Source organism: Montipora capricornis, chromosome 13, assembly GCF_036669925.1.
Source record: "Montipora capricornis isolate CH-2021 chromosome 13, ASM3666992v2, whole genome shotgun sequence".
Classification (NCBI taxonomy): Eukaryota; Metazoa; Cnidaria; class Anthozoa; order Scleractinia; family Acroporidae; genus Montipora; species Montipora capricornis.
The window spans coordinates 18,426,349-18,453,456 of NC_090895.1; the positions used below are offsets into that span (position 1 = coordinate 18,426,349).

The window sequence follows — 27,108 nt, forward strand, 5'->3', positions numbered from 1 at the left end:
TCAATCGTGTCAAATATGCGCAATATTACAACAAACTAAATTTCAGGATCAAACCGTTTGCATGAAGAACCTTTCCCTTGAATAATGAAGCACAAAATAGACGACAAGCTTTCTTTGAAATAATTCTTGACTGACACATTTCCAATTATTTTTTTACTGACGACTGTGCAGAGTTGATCACAGATCCACTTAAGGTGTTCCATTTGTTCTGTCTTTGCTGAGAATTTTCCATTTGGTTTCAGTGTTCTACATAACCGCACACTTGATAAAATATTAGAAATACAGCTCACTTTGATTTCGGCTCGACGGGCGACAGATTGTTGTTGAAATCCATTACTCGTCGCTTTTAAGATTCCATCGCCTGTCTTGTTCAGTATCCAATTGACTTGCCATTATTGAACTTCATAAGGGTAGATTTTTTTGTTCAAAGATCCACTAAAACGCCATTCGCGTTACATGATTTTCGACGCCATTGCCGGTTAAGTTAGTCGTTCTACTGTGTCCACCAGAGAAATCTACGCATTTCCCACTACCCGCATATCTATAAACGGTTTAGAAACAAAACTGTTGCAGTTTTCCGATGACACAACAACTATTCTATCAGATTCGGATTCTGCTCAAGCCTTATTTATATTACTTGAACTGTTTGAGAAAGCGTCTCGACTTAAACTTAACGTGACGAAAACAGAAGCAATGTGGATTGGCTCCTGTCAGAACTGCGAAAGTGAACCATTAGGAGTTAAGTGGAAAGGATGCATTAAATTTTTGGGAATCTTTATAACATATGATGAACTACTATTGGTAGAAAAAAATTTTGAACAGAGGTTGAAAAAAATTAAAAATACAATAAATCTATGGAAGTCAAGAGGGCTATCGATTCATGGCAAGGTAAACATCATAAAAACGCTTCTACTCCCAAAAATGATTTATGCTAGTTCGGTGATATGTACTCCGCCAGATGTCATAAAAGAATTTAACACCCTGGTCTTTCATTTTTTGTGGAATGGGAAAGACAAAGTTACCCGACTCTCGACATACGCACCTTATGATCAAGGGGGCCTTAAAATGTTAGATTATGATACTATGATTAAATCCTTAAGACTAAGTTGGTTAAAAAGAATACTTGACCCAGAATATTCCAATTTTGGAAGGTATACCTAAATTACTTATTACGGAACGAAGGGGGATTATTTTTAATTCAATGTAATTATGACATTAACCAAATAATACTTCCAATAACCTTTTATTGTGAACTATTAGAATGGTTGTCAAAAGTTAGAGAAATCGAAGATCCGAACAACATTTATAAATACAATTTATGGAATAACAAGGAAAAAAAGATTGAGGGTAAAAGTGTCTTTTACAAACATTTTTTTGATAATAATATTAAATTTACCGCTGATCTGCTTTATGACATGTCAAATATTACATCTTTGAATGTCGTTAGGGGTGCAGGTTTGAAGTGCTCCAACTCTCTAACGTGGACAGGTCTAAGTCAATTAGTTCCGCTGGAACTGCGTTGTAATATGCCCAACTTGAAGTTATTTTTGATTTGGAAAACTTCTATGTAGTGATTATTATTTCTATCTTATATAAAAAACCAAGTAATTGGAGAAAGTTGAAGGAAGAATTTAATCTAGAAGACAAACAAGTTTCGGAGGCATTTGTGATGCCACTGAGAGTTGCTAATGAACCTTATTTACGCTCCTTTCAGTATTAGGTTTTAAATTCAATTTTAAATACAAATGAATTATTTTGTAAAATAGGCTACGTTTCAAATCCAAACTGTTCTTTCTGTCAACAGACTATAGAAACAATACCTCTTTTTTTTTACTGTTCCTTTGCTATATCGTTTTGGTAAACTTAAAAGTTGCGAAAGCCTCACGCCAGAACACTGCGATATTATATTACGGTTCTCAGAGGAGAAGATGGATCTACTAAATTAGGAAAATCGTATTTGTGGACATGCCGTTGCAAAGAAATAAAACCATGTTTGAGCCACTTCAAAAGAATTTTGATCAATAAATATCAAATCGAAAAATATATCTCTCTGAAATTAAACAATTCAAATTTGTTCAAGGAAAAATGGAAAATGCTCCAGGGAATAAATTTGGGACAGTAATTGAGTCCACAATTATTCAGCCATATTTTATTTACTTAGTCAAACAGTTTCACTTTAGGCCCCGTCCACACGTATCCGGAAATTTTTCTACTATTCTTACTTTTCTACTTAAAATAACCTTTTGTAAAAAATGATTGTGGATTATCCAAACTTCTTGCCAATTCTTTAAGTTCAGCTTTTCTTTAATTTACGTTTACCCTTTAGTAGAAATTGCTGTTTAGTTTATTACATTTATATCTTTTGTAAATAGGCAAAATAAGTTAAATAAAGGTAACGGAAAAAAAATATCACTCACAGAAAATTTAAATCACTCACAGGAAATTACAAATTATTGACCATGCTAGGTGTCTTCAGTCACCTCCAGCCAGCGGTGCAAGACATCAAAGAATATTTTTCATACATGAAGCAGCTACCTGCGAATTTCTGCACCATTAATGCAGACATTGTTTTTGACTGAGTTTAACCAATTCACACCTCTAACGCCTTAGGACGCCCCCCCCCCCCCCCCACCCCCCCTTCCCGGCCCATTGACGAGTAAAATCGTTTGGCGTTAGACAGAGTATAATGAGGGAGAGTGTTACTCTCACTGAGGGGTCAATGGGTTAAGTAGCTTTTTCTTATACCTCAACGAACGAGAACCATGTTTTGTTTTCACTGTAAGTCTACCGTTGCTGAAGGTTCCAATTACTGCTCCTGGTAAATGATATATATATATCTTCACAGCCGTACAACCAGCCTTGCAGTATTATTTTGTTTTTAAGTTTCCCCAAGCCATTTTGAATTGCACCTTAAAAGGAAATACGGTATCAAAATGGCTAGGGAAAACTTACCTTGTCCACAGCTGGAGCAGTAATTGGAACCTTAAGGAATGGTAGACTTACTTTGAAAACAAGACATGGTTCTCGTTCGTTGAGGTAGAAGAAAAAGCTACTTAACCCATTGACCCCGTAGTGAGAGTGACACTTAATAAATTTTAATAATTATTTATCTTTTTATTGAGTTGTTACTATATACTTATGTAAGAAGAAATTTTTCTATTTGTTCTGCGATCTTCTCCCTTAATAGGGTGTGTAAAAGTAAATAATCAGTTAAATACAGCAATGCCTTTTTCCTGACTATATACATATTTTCAATTAATAAATGGTGGTCTCCCAACTAGTTAGCTTTTTAGTTATTTTGGGAGACCAGCTACTGTTTGGTTTATGAATTCATATATTTGTTGTTTAGCTAGCTAGTTACAGTAACAGTGCAAATAAACCTTGTTGTTCTTGTTGTTGTTGACTACATTGAAATTAATAAAGACTTATAGAAACTAAAGAAATATCAGATATACCGTCCTTATTTTGTAATTTCTCTCGTCATGTTACTTCTTTTGTATTTAACTTTATATAGATTTGCGCTTTTCCCCTTTTTTTCTCTTTTCTTTTATATTACATAAATGTCGTATGCCACTTGCGAGCCGGTCTAAATTGTTATTTAATTTTTCAAAGAAAGATATAAACGTGTTGTTGCTGTTATTGTTATCATTTATTGTAGAGCTCAACCTCGAGCTCTTCGCAAATAGGGAAAAAGTTTGGAGACGTATCGTCTTCACGTGGTCTACAAATATGGGAATCCCTCCTCGGCGATTTTGTCTTGTTTTCCTTAGCGCTCACGACTCGAAGGACGGCTGTGTCCCTCGATCAATGGTTGTTAGATTCAGATAGGTTGTTCAGAAAGGTGGGAAATGATTTTTTAACCTTCTCTTGGTGTCCAAAGAATTTGCAGCCTTCTTATGGATACGTACACATTTCGAAAAGATGATACGTCCACAAAATGTTCACGAAAAAAGAGATGGCAAAGTTGGGAAGCCATGTTTGTTTACTCTCCGTGTGGGAGAGCTGCGTGTCCCTCGCGCGAACATATAAGCTCGCGCGATCATGCAACCACTTTCTCGGAAGCAGGTTGCGCGCGGTCTGGAAACCTTAATTCGACTGTCAATAAATTTATTTTTATGACAAGTAAAAGTCATCACTTTTGGCATACGTGAAGAAACGCCTGCTTGTAACAGACCACGAGAAGGTGCAGAGGATTGATCCTGGAACTAAGCAGGGCAACGGCCAGTGAATATGAATACAACAACAAACGGTTCCGTGAGCTGTTCTATCCAGAAGAATCCCACTGCATACAAGTTTGGAGCAACAGTCGCTTACTGCCTTATCTTCGTTGTTTCGTTGGTGGGAAATTCCTTTATAGGGATAGTTGTTTACAAAACGAAAACTTTAAGGAAACCAATGGACATTTTCATAGTCAATATGGCCATGTCTGACCTGCTTACTCCGCTTATCTACATTCCCCTGGAGGTGGCAAGCCTCTATCGATACTCCTGGCTCATCAGTGGCGTCCTCGGCAATGCCTTGTGTAAGCTTAGTCCTTTCTTGTTTGACGTCTCCCTCGTTGTGTCCGTCCAGAGCCTGGTTCTGATAGCAGTAGGCCGATTAGAAGCTGTGGTATGTCCCCTCCGTTCGCCATTGATCAGTTCGAAAAGGTGTCCCTTGTTTATTCTCGCCACATGGATCATTGCAACAGCAGCCAATTCACCACTCCTGTTTGCCTACGGCCTCAAAAAACACGAAGAAGGAGTATTCTGTAATTTTATGTGGGAAGATACCTTTGGAGAGTCTTTATCATCAACAGATTTCAATCTTGCCATGCACGTAGCCTTTTTTAATTTCCCCATGATCCTTTTGATCGTAATATATTCCATCATCCTTATCAAGCTCAAGTTACAAAAGAGACCAGGTCAACCATCGAGGGTTGCTGAGAAACAACGCCAGAAACAAAACAAAAACGTCTTAGAGATGGCTATAGCTATTGTGCTAGGATTGCTTCTTTGCAGGTTGCCGTGGATAATCATCGACCTGATTGAACGAACTGCCGGCGACACATTGCCCTGCGGTTTTTTCATCTATACCGAAATTCTCGATTTTTTATTCGTCTCATATTGCGTTGTCAATCCTTGCATCTGTTTCGTCTTCAGCAGAAACTACCGTGAAGGCCTCAAGAGATTGCTCAAGTGTGGTGGCTTCTGAATCTTGCCCGTAAACCAGCGCCGCATCAGACAAACAGGAACTTGGTTCTTGTCAGTGTTGTGACTTTGTCTATAAACTGTATTGGGAATTTTCAGCTGAGAAGCGATGCACGACGTTTGCAGTAATGTCTGCTCGTTCTGAAGCCCGCATATAATACTTAGGAGAGAGAATCGTGTTACTGCGTTCTGTTGGTTTTAACAACCTTTTTTGTGTGAACGTTGAGGCTTAGATTAACCCTCCAAACTTTAAGAACATGCTAAGAACATAACCAAGATGAGAGTCAGTTAAGAACGTGATTATTTTGTTCATTTGTTTTTTGTTTTTGTGAGTAGTATATACAATGGTAAAGGAAATGTAAAGCTGGAGTCCAACAGGACAAATCAAATACATAGGGACGATTTTTTGACATATTTACAACGTGGTTTTCTTGTTGCAGGTAAATAGCCTGAGAAGACATATGATTTCTAGCAAAGTACTGAACCCAGAAAGATTGAAGAAAATAAATGGGAAGTGAGAGACATTGGCTTCTGGGCTGACATGTTGATAATTTTCAAGTTCTCTCACAACTTCTTTTCACCCCAAGTTTAAGCGTGCCCTCTGAGCATGTGACAACTTTATAATATTAAAGTTTACTAAAGTTATCCTTATCCAGCGGGGTTAGTATCAGGATGGGTAACCTAAAACATAAACCTCTTCGTAAAACAGAAGCATTGGACCGAAAACACTGTTAACGCTAACAAATGCGAACTCAGCAAGGTACAGATTTTGTTAGTAGCTTGCTTTATGCAAAAACAAATATTGATGCAAAAGTAAATAGATATTGATACACAGTTTAATTTTTAGAAAGAGCAGAAGGAAGTTTCCAGGACGGTCGCTCGAGAATAACATATTTACGACATGAAAACAACATTAATTTTGAACCGTGAATATAGAATATAAAAGTTACGATCAGCGACAAACATTTTATGAGATTTTTGCTACGTTCAAGTTTGTTATTGTACTTTTGGCTGCACAAATAAATCGCAAAATAGAAATTGACATCGCCGGAATTCAGCGGGCGCCGTGATTAAGTTACCGCGGCATGTTTACTCGCCAAATAGTGAAGCATCTGTGTCAAATGATGGCAAGATACCGGGTTTTCGTAAGTTTCTTTTTCTGTCAAGTGTTATAAAGTTTGACAATAAATGAGCGAATTCAAAACAAATATTACAATCGCCCACCATTGTTTCTGCAAAGTCTAAAATTTACTCTCCAAGACGAGGTTATTTATCACCAGGTAATTCCATTATTTTGGAAATAGCAGCTACTTTATTATTCATCGGCGTCACAAGTTTTTGCTGATTTTGGGGCTCATTTTGTTGAAACTTAAGCACGCTTCCAACAGACCTGTTTATTTTCATGAACCCTTACTGCTTACAGAGCAATACTAAAAATATCCTCCCGTATCACATTTCAACCTTAAGCTCGAAAATTCAATACACAACATGATATTATAATTCACAAAGGCAGAAAATATCCTTTTCCAGCGAAACATTTTATTGAAACAAACAACATACTTGCTATTAGAGGCAAAAACCTCTTCCTATTTCATTGCGTGCACTCAATCGTGTCAAATTACCATGTACTTGAGGTTCAAACCCTTTCCTGAAGAAGATTCTCTTTGAATAATGTGCACAAAATAGTCGACAAGCTTTCTTTCAGATAATTCTTGACTGTCACATTTCCAATTATTTTTCTTTATTTGACTTTGTTGAACCCATAAGTTACCAGATAATTTTCCATTTGGTTAACAATACACTCGTGATAAAACATTGGAAATACAGCACGCTTTGATTTCGGCTCGACGGGCGAAAGATTGTTGTCGAAGTGCATTACGCGTCGCTTTTAAGATTCCAGATCATCATCGCCTGTCTTGTTCATCCAATTGACGTTCCCTTCTTGAGCTCCATGAGAGCTAAAACGCCATTCGTGTTGCAATGACTTTTGACGCCATTGCTTGTTAACGAGAATAACGTGCGTGAAGAGAAAAAAACTCAACCGTGTCAAATATGCGCAATATTACAACAAACTAAATTTCAGGATCAAACCGTTTCCATGAAGAACCTTTTCCTTGAATAATGAAGCACAAAATAGACGACAAGCTTTCTTTCAAATAATTCTTGACTGACACATTTCCAATTATTTTTTTACTGACGACTGTGCAGAGTTGATCACAGATCCACTTAAGGTGTTCCATTTGTTCTGTCTTTGCTGAGAATTTTTTATTTGGTTTCAGTGTTCTTCATAATTGCACACTTGGTAAAATATTAGAAATACAGCTCACTTTGATTTCGGCTCGACGGGCGACAGATTGTTGTTGAAATCCATTACTCGTCGCTTTTAAGATTCCATCGCCTGTCTTGTTCAGTATCCAATTGACTTGCCATTATTGAACTTCATAAGGGTAGATTTTTTTGTTCAAAGATCCACTAAAACGCCATTCGCGTTACATGATTTTCGACGCCATTGCCGGTTAAGTTAGTCGTTCTACTGTGTCCACCAGAGAAATCTACGCATTTCCCACTACCCGCATATCTATAAACGGTTTAGAAACAAAACTGTTGCAGTTTTCCGATGACACAACAACTATTCTATCAGATTCGGATTCTGCTCAAGCCTTATTTATATTACTTGAACTGTTTGAGAAAGCGTCTCGACTTAAACTTAACGTGACGAAAACAGAAGCAATGTGGATTGGCTCCTGTCAGAACTGCGAAAGTGAACCATTAGGAGTTAAGTGGAAAGGATGCATTAAATTTTTGGGAATCTTTATAACATATGATGAACTACTATTGGTAGAAAAAAATTTTGAACAGAGGTTGAAAAAAATTAAAAATACAATAAATCTATGGAAGTCAAGAGGGCTATCGATTCATGGCAAGGTAAACATCATAAAAACGCTTCTACTCCAAAAATGATTTATGCTAGTTCGGTGATATGTACTCCGCCAGATGTCATAAAAGAATTTAACACCCTGGTCTTTCATTTTTTGTGGAATGGGAAAGACAAAGTTACCCGACTCTCGACATACGCACCTTATGATCAAGGGGGCCTTAAAATGTTAGATTATGATACTATGATTAAATCCTTAAGACTAAGTTGGTTAAAAAGAATACTTGACCCAGAATATTCCAATTTTTGGAAGGTATACCTAAATTACTTATTACGGAACGAAGGGGGATTATTTTTAATTCAATGTAATTATGACATTAACCAAATATACTTCCAATAACCTTTTATTGTGAACTATTAGAATGGTTGTCAAAAGTTAGAGAAATCGAAGATCCGAACAACATTTATAAATACAATTTATGGAATAACAAGGAAAAAAAGATTGAGGGTAAAAGTGTCTTTTACAAACATTTTTTTGATAATAATATTAAATTTACCGCTGATCTGCTTTATGACATGTCAAATATTACATCTTTGAATGTCGTTAGGGGTGCAGGTTTGAAGTGCTCCAACTCTCTAACGTGGACAGGTCTAAGTCAATTAGTTTCGTTGGAACTGCGTTGTAATATGCCCAACTTGAAGTTATTTTTGATTTGGAAAACTTCTATGTAGTGATTATTATTTCTATCTTATATAAAAAACCAAGTAATTGGAGAAAGTTGAAGGAAGAATTTAATCTAGAAGACAAACAAGTTTCGGAGGCATTTGTGATGCCACTGAGAGTTGCTAATGAACCTTATTTACGCTCCTTTCAGTATTAGGTTTTAAATTCAATTTTAAATACAAATGAATTATTTTGTAAAATAGGCTACGTTTCAAATCCAAACTGTTCTTTCTGTCAACAGACTATAGAAACAATACCTCTTTTTTTTTACTGTTCCTTTGCTATATCGTTTTGGTAAACTTAAAAGTTGCGAAAGCCTCACGCCAGAACACTGCGATATTATATTACGGTTCTCAGAGGAGAAGATGGATCTACTAAATTAGGAAAATCGTATTTGTGGACATGCCGTTGCAAAGAAATAAAACCATGTTTGAGCCACTTCAAAAGAATTTTGATCAATAAATATCAAATCGAAAAATATATCTCTCTGAAATTAAACAATTCAAATTTGTTCAAGGAAAAATGGAAAATGCTCCAGGGAATAAATTTGGGACAGTAATTGAGTCCACAATTATTCAGCCATATTTTATTTACTTAGTCAAACAGTTTCACTTTAATCTCTACTATTCTTACTTTTCTACTTAAAATAACCTTTTGTAAAAAATGATTGTGGATTATCCAAACTTCTTGCCAATTCTTTAAGTTCAGCTTTTCTTTAATTTACGTTTACCCTTTAGTAGAAATTGCTGTTTAGTTTATTACATTTATATCTTTTGTAAATAGGCAAAATAAGTTAAATAAAGGTAACGGAAAAAAAATATCACTCACAGAAAATTTAAATCACTCACAGGAAATTACAAATTATTGACCATGCTAGGTGTCTTCAGTCACCTCCAGCCAGCGGTGCAAGACATCAAAGAATATTTTTCATACATGAAGCAGCTACCTGCGAATTTCTGCACCATTAATGCAGACATTGTTTTTGACTGAGTTTAACCAATTCACACCTCTAACGCCTTAGGACGCCCCCCCCCCCCCACCCCCCCTTCCCGGCCCATTGACGAGTAAAATCGTTTGGCGTTAGACAGAGTATAATGAGGGAGAGTGTTACTCTCACTGAGGGGTCAATGGGTTAAGTAGCTTTTTCTTATACCTCAACGAACGAGAACCATGTTTTGTTTTCACTGTAAGTCTACCGTTGCTGAAGGTTCCAATTACTGCTCCTGGTAAATGATATATATATATCTTCACAGCCGTACAACCAGCCTTGCAGTATTATTTTGTTTTTAAGTTTCCCCAAGCCATTTTGAATTGCACCTTAAAAGGAAATACGGTATCAAAATGGCTAGGGAAAACTTACCTTGTCCACAGCTGGAGCAGTAATTGGAACCTTAAGGAATGGTAGACTTACTTTGAAAACAAGACATGGTTCTCGTTCGTTGAGGTAGAAGAAAAAGCTACTTAACCCATTGACCCCGTAGTGAGAGTGACACTTAATAAATTTTAATAATTATTTATCTTTTTATTGAGTTGTTACTATATACTTATGTAAGAAGAAATTTTTCTATTTGTTCTGCGATCTTCTCCCTTAATAGGGTGTGTAAAAGTAAATAATCAGTTAAATACAGCAATGCCTTTTTCCTGACTATATACATATTTTCAATTAATAAATGGTGGTCTCCCAACTAGTTAGCTTTTTAGTTATTTTGGGAGACCAGCTACTGTTTGGTTTATGAATTCATATATTTGTTGTTTAGCTAGCTAGTTACAGTAACAGTGCAAATAAACCTTGTTGTTCTTGTTGTTGTTGACTACATTGAAATTAATAAAGACTTATAGAAACTAAAGAAATATCAGATATACCGTCCTTATTTTGTAATTTCTCTCGTCATGTTACTTCTTTTGTATTTAACTTTATATAGATTTGCGCTTTTCCCCTTTTTTTCTCTTTTCTTTTATATTACATAAATGTCGTATGCCACTTGCGAGCCGGTCTAAATTGTTATTTAATTTTTCAAAGAAAGATATAAACGTGTTGTTGCTGTTATTGTTATCATTTATTGTAGAGCTCAACCTCGAGCTCTTCGCAAATAGGGAAAAAGTTTGGAGACGTATCGTCTTCACGTGGTCTACAAATATGGGAATCCCTCCTCGGCGATTTTGTCTTGTTTTCCTTAGCGCTCACGACTCGAAGGACGGCTGTGTCCCTCGATCAATGGTTGTTAGATTCAGATAGGTTGTTCAGAAAGGTGGGAAATGATTTTTTAACCTTCTCTTGGTGTCCAAAGAATTTGCAGCCTTCTTATGGATACGTACACATTTCGAAAAGATGATACGTCCACAAAATGTTCACGAAAAAAGAGATGGCAAAGTTGGGAAGCCATGTTTGTTTACTCTCCGTGTGGGAGAGCTGCGTGTCCCTCGCGCGAACATATAAGCTCGCGCGATCATGCAACCACTTTCTCGGAAGCAGGTTGCGCGCGGTCTGGAAACCTTAATTCGACTGTCAATAAATTTATTTTTATGACAAGTAAAAGTCATCACTTTTGGCATACGTGAAGAAACGCCTGCTTGTAACAGACCACGAGAAGGTGCAGAGGATTGATCCTGGAACTAAGCAGGGCAACGGCCAGTGAATATGAATACAACAACAAACGGTTCCGTGAGCTGTTCTATCCAGAAGAATCCCACTGCATACAAGTTTGGAGCAACAGTCGCTTACTGCCTTATCTTCGTTGTTTCGTTGGTGGGAAATTCCTTTATAGGGATAGTTGTTTACAAAACGAAAACTTTAAGGAAACCAATGGACATTTTCATAGTCAATATGGCCATGTCTGACCTGCTTACTCCGCTTATCTACATTCCCCTGGAGGTGGCAAGCCTCTATCGATACTCCTGGCTCATCAGTGGCGTCCTCGGCAATGCCTTGTGTAAGCTTAGTCCTTTCTTGTTTGACGTCTCCCTCGTTGTGTCCGTCCAGAGCCTGATTCTGATAGCAGTAGGCAGATTAGAAATTGTGCTATGTCCCCTCCGTTCACCATTGATCACTTCAAAAACGTGTGCCTTGCTTAGTCTCGCCACATGGATCATTGCAACAGCAGCCAATTCACCACTCCTGTTTGCCTACGGCCTCAAAAAACACGAAGAAGGAGTATTCTGTAATTTTATGTGGGAAGATACCTTTGGAGAGTCTTTATCATCAACAGATTTCAATCTTGCCATGCACGTAGCCTTTTTTAATTTCCCCATGATCCTTTTGATCGTAATATATTCCATCATCCTTATCAAGCTCAAGTTACAAAAGAGACCAGGTCAACCATCGAGGGTTGCTGAGAAACAACGCCAGAAACAAAACAAAAACGTCTTAGAGATGGCTATAGTTATCGTGCTAGGATTGCTTCTTTGCAGGTTGCCGTGGATAATCATCGACCTGATTGAACGAACTGCCGGCGACACATTGCCCTGCGGTTTTTTCATCTATACCGAAATTCTCGATTTTTTATTCGTCTCATATTGCGTTGTCAATCCTTGCATCTGTTTCGTCTTCAGCAGAAACTACCGTGAAGGCCTCAAGAGATTGCTCAAGTGTGGTGGCTTCTGAATCTTGCCCGTAAACCAGCGCCGCATCAGACAAACAGGAACTTGGTTCTTGTCAGTGTTGTGTGACTTTGTCTATAAACTGTATTGGGAATTTTCAGCTGAGAAGCGATGCACGACGTTTGCAGTAATGTCTGCTCGTTCTGAAGCCCGCATATAATACTTAGGAGAGAGAATCGTGTTACTGCGTTCTGTTGGTTTTAACAACCTTTTTTGTGTGAACGTTGAGGCTTAGATTAACCCTCCAAACTTTAAGAACATGCTAAGAACATAACCAGGATGAGAGTCAGTTAAGAACGTGATTATTTTGTTCATTTGTGTTTTGTTTTTGTGAGTAGTACATACAATGGTAAAGGAAATGTAAAGCTGGAGTCCAACAGGACAAATCACATACATAGGGACGATTTTTTGACATATTTACAACGTGGTTTTCTTGTTGCATGATACACCAAAGAACAACCCTTTTGTAGTCGAACTTAGTATACCACACAAGTTTAAGAACATGTTAAGAACGTTTTCAAGCTCAAATCACAAAAACCTCAGACCCAATATTACACGTTCTTACAAAAAAAGGGTGTAGTTAATTTAAGCAAGACGAGAAAGTGATTGGGCACTAGACTTTCTGTACAGATCTGTACAGTTGAACATTTGCAAATCCTGTGGACCGGACAATGTAACATCTCGTCTGTTGAAGGAGTGTGCACATTCGATTTCTTCTCCTATTTGCACCTTGTTCAACAGGCAACTCGGCAGTGGTTGTTTTCCAAAAATGTGGAAGGTGTCTTATTTGGTTTCAGTTTTCAAGTCCTACGACAAGGAAATGGTCGAAAAATATAGAGGGATATCATTTTTGTGTATTGTCTCCAAAGGCCTTGAAAAGTGCATTTCTTATGTGTTTTCCCCTTCTTCCAGCCGAAGCTTTACCATCTGCAAGACGGCTTTGTAAAAGGACCCTCGCTTGAGTACATAAATGAATAAAAATAAATTGTTCTTTAGCCTGAAATGAGGGCGGGAGACGACTGACATTTCAGGCTAATTGTTCTTACTCCAAGTGAGAGATTGTTGCTGAGAAAAGCAATGATTAAAAAATGTGTTCAGTTCTCCATATTATGAAGAGTAACTGGTTCCGACACTATCACATGTCCCAGTTAATGAAGCAGCTTAGACCGTTGTGGATTATTTACAATATATTATATTTACAATAAAAAACGTTCAGGTATTACATATAAAGAAATATTAACTCGCATTTCTCATTTGTCGTTGTTTGGGGTTAATATTTCTTTTCTTCGTAAGATGAAATCTACTAATCATAAAACTACAAACCTTTCCTTTAACCCTGAATTCATACAATTTTCCATTACAGAGGGAGATGTAGAAATTTTTTAAAAAATAAATAAAAAATAAATTAAAAAGTAGTCGACGATTTTTACATTTTAAACTGAAAGAAGTTTCTAGTTCTAAAGAAAATAAAATAGAAGACTACAGTAAGTTATTTTACTTCGCAATACTTCGCAAATGAAAGAACGGCTACCCGAAGGAACCAGGTGAATATAATGTTCTACTCGGTGACAATTTTGACAACTTAAGTTATTAGCTTGTGTTGACGCAGCTCAAGATATCAAACATGATTTTACATCTGGTTCGGCTTAAAATGTTTTTTTAGTAATTGTTAGACGACTTTCTTACATTGTTTTGCTAAGCCACTGTGTCAGGAAAAAGCTATTTTATGGTGCCTTATGAAACGACCATTGCTTTAAAAAACGGCTCTAAATATTGTGACGTAATAAGTTACATGGCAACAGGAGAGCCATCTAAAACATTCCATAATTTATCTTTAAAGTGGCTGGAACCAGTTTCGGCATTTTTGAGAGACTTTTATAAGAAGGGTTATAACTATACTGTATCACGTAACAGCGATGTTATGGTACTATGTGAAGCATCAATTACTGCTTAACAAAATGCGCCCACTATTGTGGTGTAATAGATTACCATGGCAACATGAAAGCTCTCTAAATCACCGTATATTTCGTCTTTACTTGACTATATCTTAAAAATGATCTCGGGGACTCCAATTTTCTATTGTTGAATAGTAATTAGCAATCTGAGATAGAACTATCGGCAAAGTTCATGGGAGCTGATTTAGAGCTAACTTAAATAATAAGAAGGTCACCTTAAGTACTTATATCTAAAAATGACCACAAACGAACTCCACATAGACCTTTATCGCTGGCAGGTGATTAAACTCTTAAAGTTTGGAAAACTGAGGTTCTTTAACAGTCAATTGTTGCTGATTGCGAGGTTGTAAAGTTTGAGAGGGTAGTCAGTGTAAAATTTATATTGGTTTGGTTTGTGATACTGTCTTTAGTAGAAACCCAATCCAAAATTGCGGCATTGTCGATATTTTTGGTCATCAGTTTGAAATTTTCCAAGAGCAAGGTGACGTCTTTTTCTTCTTCGTCTTCTTCTTCTTCTTCTTCTTCTTCTTCTTCTTCTCCTTCAGCAGCCTGTTGGTCGACACCATAAAAGGTACATGGCAAGATAATAAAGATTTAAAGTAATGACGACGAGTACGGCAACGACAATGCCACAAAGCAAGATTCTTAAGCCCTGGCCAAAGTATCGAACAAAGTTGGATTCGTTGCTCCAACTTTGCTCGATGCAGCATTGTTCGACCCTTTGGCCACCTATGTTGGGAGATGTTCTTCCAACATTTTTTGTTCGATTAAGTGTTGTATAGAGTTTGCTTTTGATCATAGTCCCTTCAACGAAGTCTCTGGAAGCGGCCTATTGTCTGGCGAAAATGTCGAGGCTTTAGATCACGTGACATCGAAGGTGCACACTGAGAGGTCAAAATGGCGGAGTGCGTGGGCGGAGAGGTCAGCGATTTTTTGCTAGCGGAAATAAAACTAAGAAGACGACATAGACGATGAAAGTGTAATAAAATTCTCTCAGTATGATCGAGAGAACCATAAATTCAGATGTCGAGTTAGAAGAAGTGGAAAACCAGCTTGATTCTGTTTGGAATGAAGTAAGGTTTCTTTTAGCTTAATTATTGCCTTCGTAACAGTTATTTAAAGTTATTAGTACCGATTAATTAAAGTTAATAATAGAGTCACTTATTTTAACGAAGTTAAACTTGGACTTTCAACAACTATTTATCACGCCTGACCTTTCAAGAAGTGTGGTGCTTCCAGTAGATAGGAGAAATCAACAGCTCGCACGGTACAAGCAACCGTTTACACGACTTGGAACGCACTTTTGTCATCATCGGCTAAACTTTTTCATTAATCGATCCTATAAATTACTTACTGAACTGAAAAGAAATAATCAGTGCTTCCTGGAGAGTTGTACATCGATACAGAGTGAGATAAAAAAGTATTACGTTTTTAGATGTTTTTGTTGTAAATATAAGATTTAACTTGAAAGCTTTAGCATAATTACATCATAAGGCTTATTATAGTTCAATGTATTTTCAGATAAAATGTTATTCGTTTGGCTAAATTATAGGAATCAGGGCCACTTACATATACAGTGTGTAAATTAAAGGAAGGAAAGAGATTTCCGTCTGTCTCAGGGATGTTTGTCCAGGTTGCTAGTAAAACTGCTGCCATTAATTACCATAAATACCCGTTCCTCACTGTATCTACAGCAGGGATACAATTCTATTCTTTGCTTGGCCTTGGTACTCACACTGCATTACAATGCACACAGGTACAATTTAGATTTTATTTACCTAACCATTAGCTTAATACAAAGTCAGAAACAGCTTTGATAGTTTTCTGTTATCATCATCATCATCATCATTATTATTATTATTATTATTACTATTACTTTGATTCCATAGGTTCTGAACTTGTTATTTGCAATTTTCTTAGATAATATTTACTCCCCCCCCTAAATTTATTCATGTTTTCATTGGTTTGGTTAGTGATATTTTATTTTACGTTTTTGATTAATTTGCACTTAATGGGATTTTTTTTTCGTGGATCCATCCAAAAGAACGGATAATTTATATACACCTGATTGGATTTTTTCCTGGTACAATCCAGAAGAACGAATGCTTATACTCCTGCAATGCACCCTGCATCACAAGCAACACAATCTCATATGGGCTTCCATTTCCTTTTGGGCAATTGCCCCTCCTTTGGCTTCCTAATCCCCATTTCCTAGTAGTATTTTATTGCATTTGGCATTTTCTTGTCATACTGGTTCCCAGACCTAATCTTTCTCATTTCTCATGCCCAGGTCATCTGTAAAGTTTAGTTCGCGTTTAAATTGTTTTGTGTCAAGGAAGGCTGACGTTGACTGGAGATTTTGCAAATTTTTGGAGAGAAGGGAAATATTGGCAGCTTTTTTTGCATGTAAGTAACCAGATATCCTTTTTTCTTTATTTTTATCTACAATTTAGCTTCAGAAGTCATATCATACTCCTGGTAAATGTGTTTTTGGTAGATGTTATTTCTATTTTTGCTTAATTGGCTTCGCAGTTTTGGCCGCGTCAGTCTGTCCCTGGTTTTAGTTGCTGGTTTTTCTCCTAGGTTGCCGCTTATTGCTCTTTTCTTTTTCCTTTCTTGACTCGGAACGAGGGGGTCGGGTAGAGGTCCGGCCCTGGACTAGAAACCCCCTTGCTCGGTTGCGCTCTACCCCTGAAGATTCGCAGCCATTTGCAAGCCTAATGGTGTCGCAGTCAGCCTGTCTTCATCCTTGGGATATTGGATTTGCCTCGTGGAACCTGTGTTTCATGTTCATTGGGGTTTCTTTAGTTTTTCCAAATATTTTTTTAAGAACGAGGATTTTAGTGTAAAGATTTTTCATATTTATTATTACTATTTTAAGAATGAATAATTTTCAAGGTCAAATATTTGTTTATCCCTCCTACTCGATTTAGTTTCTCGTGCACGTACTATCTGGCTGTTTCTGAAATTAAAGTTTTTAATTTAACACATTTTGTTTCATTTGTTATTAACCTTATGTTGCGATTTTGCTTTGTGAATTTCTCCCCCTCATTTTACAGACTAACCCTAACGTTTGTCTGTGATTTTTCCTCAACTCACTATCCACACACGCAAAACTCCCTCCCCCCCCCCCCCCAAACTACCTGCTGACTAGCGACGAATGTTTTAGTTAGTGGAGAGGAACCCCTTCTTGTAAGGAGGATTCTATTGTCAACACCATTAAGGAAGCTACAAAGGTTGCTAGTCAAACTACTGCCATTACTATTAAATAACCGATCCCTAATTTCATGATCAGCAAACTAAGAAAGGCCAGTACACAACTGAAGTTCTTGAACATCTGACAACAGTGGAAAAACCCTGGTAAATCTGACTGAACGCTTGTGTGTTAAGTAAATGGGGTGGTTGTCAGGGTGAAACAAGCTATATAATGAAACACTAAACCCTAGGCTTGAATCTTCTATTAACTGGCATCAGTGTTACACAATCTAAATGGGTAATACCCATATGATCTAAATTTAGATCAGTGGGTGCAAGCCATCTCAGATGATCATCCGAGTCATCCAACCATGCATGCACCGTATTTAGGTCTAAGCACCCATTTTGAATAGTGCTGATAAACTGTGTTTAAGTCTAAACGCCCATTCTAAGTAAGCACCCAGCTTTCAATATTGGTAATGGGGCTCTATTTAAATATTTAAATATTATAAAAAAGCGTGCTTCGATGGTGTGGTGGTTATCGATGATTCTTTACGCGTGGCTAACGGGCTAGGTTTAACCTTTTTGTCATCCATGTCCGTCGATCATCTTAAACAAAAAATTTCCTTTTTTCCCTCCTTTTTTCCTTTTTTTTTTCCTGACGAGAAAATTTCTAAGTATAGGGTAAACTTCATGTGATTGAAGTGAAAAAGGAAACGCATATTTAATGAGTTGCTTGGATGACTCGGATGATCATCTGAGATGGCTTGCACCCACTGATCTAAATTTAGATTACCGGTATATGGGTATTACCTATTTAGATTGTGTAACACGGCTGCTTTGGCAGATGGTGGACACCATCAAACATTATGAGAGCTACAGAACTGTTATCCCCTTGTGTTTATCTAGACCACCCGCTCAGCTTAAGGCTATCAATACGCCTTATGAAGTCACTCAGATTTTTAAAATAAAGTGTGCAGACTGAAGAAGATGCATCCTTTACTTCACCATCAACATTTAGGCTAACATATTTACGAGAAGGCAAATCGCTTCTTTGTTGACTTGAACGGCTTTTAGTTGGTAAATTGAGAATTGGAATCGGACCAGTTTGGAGATTTTTCCATGTTTCACCTGAAAACAATTACAAATAAAAATAAAAAGATAGAACCACTAAGTATGAAAAGTTCTTTTTGATTCAAAATTGTAAAATAATAGTGCACTTAGTTTCACGGTAATTATAAAGTTTGCTCACGTTTTAATACGTCGACTTTCTCGGCAATCTCAAATATTGCGGCTTCAAAACTTATCCATAGAATGATTGTAGTCGAGGTATAAAAGTGGAAACCACACAAATACTTACGAATTTCGATGTCTTCTGGCTTAAAATGCCTCTTGCAAATGTGGACATCCCCATCCTCAATTTGTTTTCGGAAACTTGCGTCGACAACTCTGTCTCTCTGAGGCAGGGGGAAGGTTAAAAATACCAAACCCCGGTACTTTGGCTTTCGTGACACGCCACAACCAAATATTGGAAAGTTTGCTCCGGGCATACTTTTGTTAGTAGCTTTCACTGACAGCTGCAAGCGTGCACCTTCGATGTCACGTGAGAGACAGAGACTAGGCCGTTTCCAGACACTTCGTTGGAGGGACTATGTCTTGATCAAACATAACGCCTATTACGACTCAAGAATGTTGCAGTGTTTTGCCGCTTTTAAAACAAAGTTGTGTCCTGAATCGAGTCACGTTTGTGCCGCTAGCCAATCACGAATCGATTTTTGATGAACACCCAAAATTGAAAAACCTTGATCAGCGAGTGTGAAGCAAGGCCATGTCTGTGGGCACTTTTAGCTCCTTAATCATGATCGCTCTGTTTGAGATGTCTGGTTCAGAAGCGTTTTTGAAAATTGATCCGTGCTCATTCTCATCATCTCCAAAACGCGGATGTATCTTTCAGTGAACATAGACGTTCTCTTAAACATTCTTGGTTTTTCCTCGCTTGAACCCGTCATTTCCGTCCTCAAACAACTCCAGCAGCATAAACACTATGAGCGGATTTCGTTTCAGTGCTTTCGCCATATCTTGGCGCCAACTTGAACTTGCATCAGTTTCGTCAAACAATGTGGGATACTGTTTTGCTACTACCTCAACATTTACATCCAACAATGTTGCATTTGGGATCCAACTTTGTTGGATAGTTTGGCCTGGGCTTTAGCGGTCTACGTTTACACTAAAGCAAACGTTTCTGGAATCGGTCACGAATCTGGAACGGTTTAGTATCGTTTTCACTTTGGTGTTCACACAAAAAAACACGAATACGGGAGGAAAGGTTCCCAGATTAGTTACGAGACCAGAACGTTATGAATCCGGAATCCAACTGGAAACTTTCTATCCAAATACTTTGACTCCGAAACATCTCGTCCGTGTAAACGGGTTATCCCACTAATCCTGATAGTCTAAGCGAGCTCGCGATCATCCTGTGATTGCTTTTGCACAAAGATGGTGGCCGGGTTAATTTGTAAATATGCACTGACTATTGTTGACGGCGCCACGCAAACCATTTGAAAGACACCGAACCACTACTGGCCTCAAGAAATTCCGCTGAAGTTGCTACGAGGGAGTTTAGAGGGAACCTCTACTAAAACAAGAAAATAAATTTAAATCACAGAACTCAATGGTAACAAGATCTCGCCAAGATTAGAGGTTCTGCGTCGAGCGCGCAAGGTTCTCCCGAAGACAACTTGCCTAATACTCTACAATACTTTAGTCTTGCCATCATTCGATTACTGTTCTCCTGTCTGGGACAGTTGTGAGGCTGGGAGCAAAGATTACCTAGATAAGCTAAATTAGACGTGCCACATTTATTATTGAAGGTCGATCAATCGGGGCTGAGGAGTTAAAATCAACACTTAGCTGGCCCAACCTACAAGCGTGAAGAAATTATCTCAAATGCCTCTTAGTCCATAAATGCCTTCACAGAATAGCGCCTTCGTATTTAGTTTCAGAGTTTAGACACGCGCACTTTTTCCATGGCTATAACACCAGAAGCCGTGATTTGCTGCACCCTCTTTTCGCAAAAACTGCTAAGTATCAGGGGAGCTTCAGAATAAACGGCGCTCGAACTCACAACACCATTCCGAGAAACATTAGGCAAGTAGAGACGTTCAGCGAATTTAAAATCAAACTAAAAGGCCATCTTAAGCAGTAGCGCCGGCGGGGGAATACTGCATTTATAACTTAATTATCTGTCTAGTTTTTAATGTTTTGTCTTTGTTTTGTGCTGTGTCAGGGCTCCGTTTAAACTAGCTCTGTTAAATTAGATGCCCCTGAATAAATATTGAATTAAAAAAAGAAAAATGATAATGTCTACCAAAATTACTCGAACCAAGCGTTTTTAATCTTGCTTTTCAATTTCCCGGGCGCCGCTTCGACGGCTGCGAAAATGACAACGCTTCAAAGCAAGAATATCATTCGCTAAGGAAGGAAAAGTAATCGTGCTGCACGTGCAGCACGCATTTTAGCAAATGCTTTATGTGGTACTTTGCACAACAATCACGTGAAATCACCAAAATTGAGGTTTTGACGACAAGATGGGCGTACTGATTAAAACGTTTTTATTGTCCATTTCTACCCTGAAACTGCGCGCGGCCAATTTGTGTTTAGGATTCATGCTTCGTCCAACATGATACGACAACAACGAAAGGAAACAATCGCCAAACACTGACGATTGCATACGTTTTCGTCGACGTCGCCATCGCTGCCGTAGATCTTGAGGTCCCTACTGCTATTCAAAAAACAACAAAAAAAAAAAATCAAAACGAAACACGGACCTTTGAAATGGTTGAAAATTCTTCAAGTTGACTCCGGTCGTGAGTTTATGAGCGCTTTTTAAAAATTGATGGAAAATTACAAGACGTTTATTCGCCGTGGGCGCAATGAATTTTACCGGGATCAGGCTATCAATGAATATTTTAACCGGTCACTAGGCGAGCGTCTGTCAATATGGAGTTTAAAAACGACAAAGGCGACAGTAACGAGAACGCCACAAAACAAGAATATCATTGGTTAAAGGAGGAGAATTATCCTGCTTCTCGATCGTGCGCCATGTATTTGACTGAGCTCATATTTTGAGGTAATCAATACCTTTCCTTTTGGACGTTTATCACTGTCAATCGTGCAACAGAACTATTAAGCTGACGTAATCAAACATATGAGCCCACCTTTGACGATAGTATGATAATTAGCTCAAACAACTGATAACTGTTGTTCATTTCACGTGGCGGCGTTATTAAGTCCAAACCATTAATTCAATTGTCAATAATTTTCTTTCCATGACACAAGTTAAAAGCCATCACTTTTGGTATAGGTAAAACAACACTTGCTTGTAACAGGCAACGAGAAGATGTAGAGGATTAATCACTGGAAGAGGCAGGACAACAGCCAGTGAACATGAATACAACATCAAATGAATCCGCTAGCTGTTCCATCCACAGGAATCCCACTGCATACAAAATTGGCGCAACCTTCGCTTACTGCCTCATCTTTGTTGTTTCGTTGGTGGGAAATTCCTTTATAGGAATAATTGTTTACAAAACGAAGACCTTAAGGAAATCAATCGACATTTTCATAGTCAATATGGCTATGTCTGACCAGCTTATTCCGCTTATCGTCATCCCCGTGGAAGTTGTAAACTTGTATCGATATTACTGGCTCAAACCTGGTGTCCTCGGCAATGCCTTGTGTAAGCTGATGTATTTTTCATTCGAGGTGTCTGTCATTGTGTCCGTTCTGAGCCTGATTCTGATAGCAGTGAGTCGATTTAAAGCTGTGGTGTTTCCGCTCCGTTCACCATTGATCAGTTCGAGACAGTGTCCCTTGCTTATTCTCGCCACATGGATCATTGCAACAGCAACCAATTTGCCATACCTGTTTGTCCATGTCCTCGAGAAACACGAAGGAAGAGTAAAATGTTATTTTAAGTGGGAAGAAATCTTTGGAGAGTCCTTATCATTAACAGACTTCACTCTTGCCTATTACATCGCCTTTTTCGATTTCCCCATGATCCTTCTGATCATGTTATACTCGATCATCCTTATCAAGCTCAAGTTACAAAAGAGGCCAGGTGAACAATCGACTGTTGCTGAGAAACAAAGCCAGAAACAAAAAGGAAATGTGTTGAAGATGGCCATAGCTATCTTGCTAGGGTTGTTTCTTTGCAGGTTGCCCTGGACAATTATTGACCGGATAGAACTGAATGCCGGTGACGTACTGCCGTGTGGTTTTTTCATCTATGCCGAATTTTTTTATTTTTTATCCCTCTTATATTGTGCGGTCAATCCTTGTATCTGTTTCGTCTTCAGCAGAAACTATCGTAAAGGATTCAAGAGATTGCTGAAGGGTTTCATTTTTGATCCTTCCATGATTTCGTAATGTACACCTTGCCTGTAGACCAGCGCATTAGACAAGCATAAAGGTACACTTGTTTTTTCTACATCGCTAATTTAAGTTCTGACGGTTAATAAACTGTATTGAGATTTTTAAGCAGAGAAGCGATGTATGACGTTTAGAATAATGCCTGCTCGTTCTGAAGCCCCCTCCGTGATCTGAGCTTATAAGAATTACCAGAAGGGAAACTTGTTGCTGCATTGCCTGGTTTATTAGAACCTTTTTTCACAAGAACATTCAGGCTGAGGTAAAACCAAGAACATGGTAAGAACATACGCAGACTGAGAGCCTTTATTTTCTTTATTGTTTCTCTGTGTTGTATAAATAACGGTAAAGAAATGTAAAACTGTGGTCTAACAGGACAATTAATTTAAATAGTTAGACCGTTTTTAACATTAACAATGTGGTTTCCTTATTACATAATACACTGAAGAACAATTCAGTTTGTAGTCGAACTTTTTCAAGTTGAAATCGCAATACCATTCTTAATCATAAAACGACAAACATTTCTAATAAACCTGAATTCATATAAATTTCCCATTGCAGAGGCAGTTGTAGATTTTTTTTCCCGAGTGGAGAAACCTTTTTAGTTGTTGTTTGTACAGTAAGTTGAGGATTTCCATTTTTACAAATGTTTCATGAAACGGTTTTCATGTCGGCGATTAACTACGCTGTTCAGACAAATTTGGAAAAAAGCTGAAGCCATAAGGTCTCTTCCTCGAATAGAGAAATTTGAGAGTTTTCTTTGATGTTCAATAGGACATTTAGAGCTGCATGATTTTCAATTTAAGGATTGTTTTAAATGATAGTCGACGACTTCAGTTCGGAAATGAAAAGCCGCCTATCAGAAAAAAACAGGTGAATGGAATATTTTACCGAAGTGACGACAACTTTGACAACTTAAGTTAGCTTGTGTTGTCGCGGCTCAAGATATCAAACATGGTTTCAACATCTGCCTAAGCTTAAAATGCTCTATTCTGGTGACATTTTTGCTTTTGTCTTACATTGTTTTTGATATAGACAACTGTTTCCCGTCAGCAAATTACGGAAGCTAGCTGAAGCTTGAAAGTGCCATCCGACATCCTACACCCGAGATCCGACATCCGACAAATAAAGGTAAAAGAAAAGTAAAACTGTAGTCTAACAGGATAATTAACATGTACAATATGTACATGTACAAATTTACGAACGTTAAGAACGTTTTCAAGCTCAAATCACTAGAAAGCCTGGGACTCAAAATTAAACGTTGTCACACAAAAGAGTGTCGTTAATTTAAGAAAGATGAAAAAGTGCTTTAGGCACTAGAAATTCAGTACAGATCGATCATTGTTCTTATTCCAAGTGAGAAAAAAAGTGCTGGGAAAAAAATGAGGAAAAAATGTGCATGATATGCAAAGTAACTGGTCCCGACACCAGCGAAGTTAATGAAGCAACTTAAAGCGTTGTGGATTCTTTTTGGACTTTTTAACCACTCTTTGGTTGTCAGATGGCCATTCACAAGTTTCTTTAGTTTTGTTGGTTGTAATCAGTGAACACTGAATCTGAATTTTTGCCTAAATTCAACTGACTAAAATAAATGGATTAAAAAAGGGAGCTGCAGATTTAATTGCAAGTAAAAATTGACTTTTCAGTTTTTGTCGGCAATTGATGAATTAACTTCCAGCGCTTGGCCATGGATTTAAATCAAGGAAACAGTCACAGAAAATAAAATTTCTTCGCTCTTCAGTTATGGATTGCGGCAATAAAAAATTCCAGCGTGTTCTCTTTGGCTATGACAAACAGAATATGTGAGCATCCGATACCTAAAAATTAGAGTCAGATGGCATGGTAAGAAGCAAGCTGATTTTCTTTGTCTGAAAATCCCTGTAAACTCATTTGCGAGTACATTGTGCTCTTAGAAAACCGAAGCCCTCTTAAGAAAATCATACTACCTCCATAGGACTCTTCTTTTATGAGAACGTTCAGGATGAGATTAAGCAAAATATTTTGAACATCGTACTCAGGCTGAGGGTCAGTTAAGAACGTGTTTATTTTGCTCGATTCTCTGTTGCTTTTGTGAGTAGTATAAATAAAGGTAAAAGAAATGCACAACTGTAGTCTAACAGGAGAATGACCTTAGATACTTAGGGACATTAAATCATGAAAAGTATGGTTTCCTTCTTGCATGATGCAGTGAAGAACAACTCACTTACTTCCAAACTTTGGAGTTTAAGGTATTTAATATAACAGTTATTCCATTCGCGCTTGTTGGATATGAGACTGGTTATAGCCAACTCATATCCAACGCACGCTCATGGAATAATTGTTAAGTGTCCTGCTATAAATAGTTTCTTTAAAACCCAAAACTTCTTTCAGTTCAAAATGTAAAAATGTAAAAATCGTCGGATAGGAAAAAATTATCGCTTGTAGCCCGTATTACAAACGAAGAGAATTCTTAGCTTTTGTTGGAATAAATTCTTCGGCCACTTCAGTTCCACCAAAAACAACTGATCCAGCTACTCTGGCAAAACCAAAAAGAAAAAAACCTTCGCCGGTGAAGTGAATTTTTTTTTCAAAAGATTAGAAAAGGGCATCTTCTGACAGCAAACTCACTAAGACTGTAATGCATCCTACTATTTTTACTGGCCTTTTCTAAGGCATTAATTGATTAGGTTGCAAAAGAAAATTGTAAAAGAGAATTTTACAAAAAAAAAAATATATATATATATAAAATGAGAATCGGGAGTCTTCCCTTGTCGTGGAATGGTAGAATTACCCAGAATTCTTTTTGGGCATGAACGAGGCAACTTAAGAAGCACGAGACCGGCCCTCATCGAATGGCTGAAGCGCGACCAGAGGAAACGATTTCTAGCCAGATTCTCAAGAGTAGGCCTGGTGTGTGCTGTTAACGTAGAATCTGGATTTTTGCATGATCTTCGCGGAAATTACATTCTGTCCCTCAATAAACCTAGAACAACCAGTTATGGTCTTAGTTCTTTTTTCTCACGTATCAGCTAAGTTGCGGAATGCGCTACCTGATTTATCCGTACCTATGAGTTTACTGGTTGTAAAAGAGAATCCAGGGTCGCACTTTGTACAGCGGTTTTTCTTTTTGATGAATATATCTTTAAATATTATGTATTTAGTAGGTATCTGTATATGTTATGTATTTTAGCCGTAAATGTAATGTCTCGGAGATATTAGCTCCTGTAGTTATTAGGAAATTCGAGATGAAATAGAGCTTATGCCTGTATGTATGTTACCTTTAGCAGGGCGCATGCGCACACTTTGTAATCTGCGACTCCAGTGCTTACCACATGAGAGATAAAATGACTTTTGCCTTAAATATATAAGCCAACTAATTCTTACTTTACATTGACAAGGGCGGTTTGGAGCTGTGAGTAGGCGTGGGATTTGTCACATATGGTTTAGGGGCCGACATATCTCTCCCTCAATGCCGTACCGGGAGGCGAGGTCGGTAGCAGAAAGCAGCGAAGGGCCAACTGCGTCCAAAAGCGATCGCACGGGCCGAAATCCCGGGATGACTCGTTTGGTACGACGCTCCAGCGCCGGTGTCTGGAGGTACTGCGTTTTTCTCTCTTATTCAAACCTTGCGTCAGCGCATGCGTAATTGTTCTGTGGCTCTCCGATACCTAGCCTACCAAGAAAAATTACCATGCTGGTCTTTACCAACAATTTACATTTCAGTCCACGATTCTTCGGGCATAAACGTAACCTAAGAACCGTGCGTGTCTGGTCTTCTCGAGACAGAGGTGAGAGATGGTTTCATGTAGACTGGGACGCCCAAAATGTTCTGTTGTAAAGATGGCGGCGGGTTCACGAGTGAAGTTGTCTCTCTGGCCTTTCTGTGGACGAATTCCAGAACCTACCGATACAATTTCGGTAAGTTCTGAAAGCTAAGAACTTCAATCGATGCAGTAATTGGCTGGTAGGACTGGGTGGCCCAACACTTATGAAAAAAAAAAAAAAAAAAAATATATATATATATATATATAAAATGAGAATCGGGAGTCTTCCCTTGTCGTGGAATGGTAGAATTACCCAGAATTCTTTTTGGGCATGAACGAGGCAACTTAAGAAGCACGAGACCGGCCCTCATCGAATGGCTGAAGCGCGACCAGAGGAAACGAT

The 27,108-nt window shown here is 38.0% G+C and overlaps 3 protein-coding genes across 4 annotated transcripts in view; all 3 read left to right on the top strand.

Moving 5' to 3' along the window:
* The first annotated feature begins 4,180 nt into the window (after positions 1-4,180).
* LOC138030041 (QRFP-like peptide receptor) lies at positions 4,181-5,465 on the top strand. Its single transcript, XM_068877902.1, has one exon. The coding sequence runs from the start codon at positions 4,231-4,233 to the stop codon at positions 5,191-5,193; it is 963 nt and encodes a 320-aa protein (XP_068734003.1). The 5' UTR covers positions 4,181-4,230; the 3' UTR covers positions 5,194-5,465.
* Positions 5,466-11,376: 5,911 nt separating this feature from the next.
* LOC138030662 (QRFP-like peptide receptor) lies at positions 11,377-12,389 on the top strand. Its single transcript, XM_068878546.1, has one exon. It carries the CDS (start codon positions 11,427-11,429, stop codon positions 12,387-12,389), a length of 963 nt encoding a protein of 320 aa, XP_068734647.1. The 5' UTR covers positions 11,377-11,426.
* An 8,931-nt stretch (positions 12,390-21,320) lies between these two features.
* Positions 21,321-27,108, top strand: part of LOC138029981 (RYamide receptor-like) — a 29,578-nt gene continuing 23,790 nt past the window's right edge. Inside the window, exons 1-2 of one of the 2 annotated variants that reach the window (XM_068877822.1) lie at positions 21,321-24,093; positions 26,665-26,762. In XM_068877822.1, the coding sequence (XP_068733923.1) occupies positions 21,982-22,962 (981 nt within the window). In that variant the 5' untranslated portion in view covers positions 21,321-21,981 and the 3' untranslated portion in view covers positions 22,963-24,093; positions 26,665-26,762. Of the gene's footprint in view, positions 24,094-26,664; positions 26,763-27,108 lie in introns of those variants that run through there. The other variant, XM_068877821.1, reaches the window with a different exon arrangement.

What these genes read in the sequence shown, in the direction of transcription:
- LOC138030662 (XM_068878546.1), top strand. Translation starts at nt 11,427, where the DNA reads ATGAATACAACAACAAACGGTTCCGTGAGCTGTTCTATCCAGAAGAAT.
- LOC138030041 (XM_068877902.1), top strand. Translation starts at nt 4,231, where the DNA reads ATGAATACAACAACAAACGGTTCCGTGAGCTGTTCTATCCAGAAGAAT.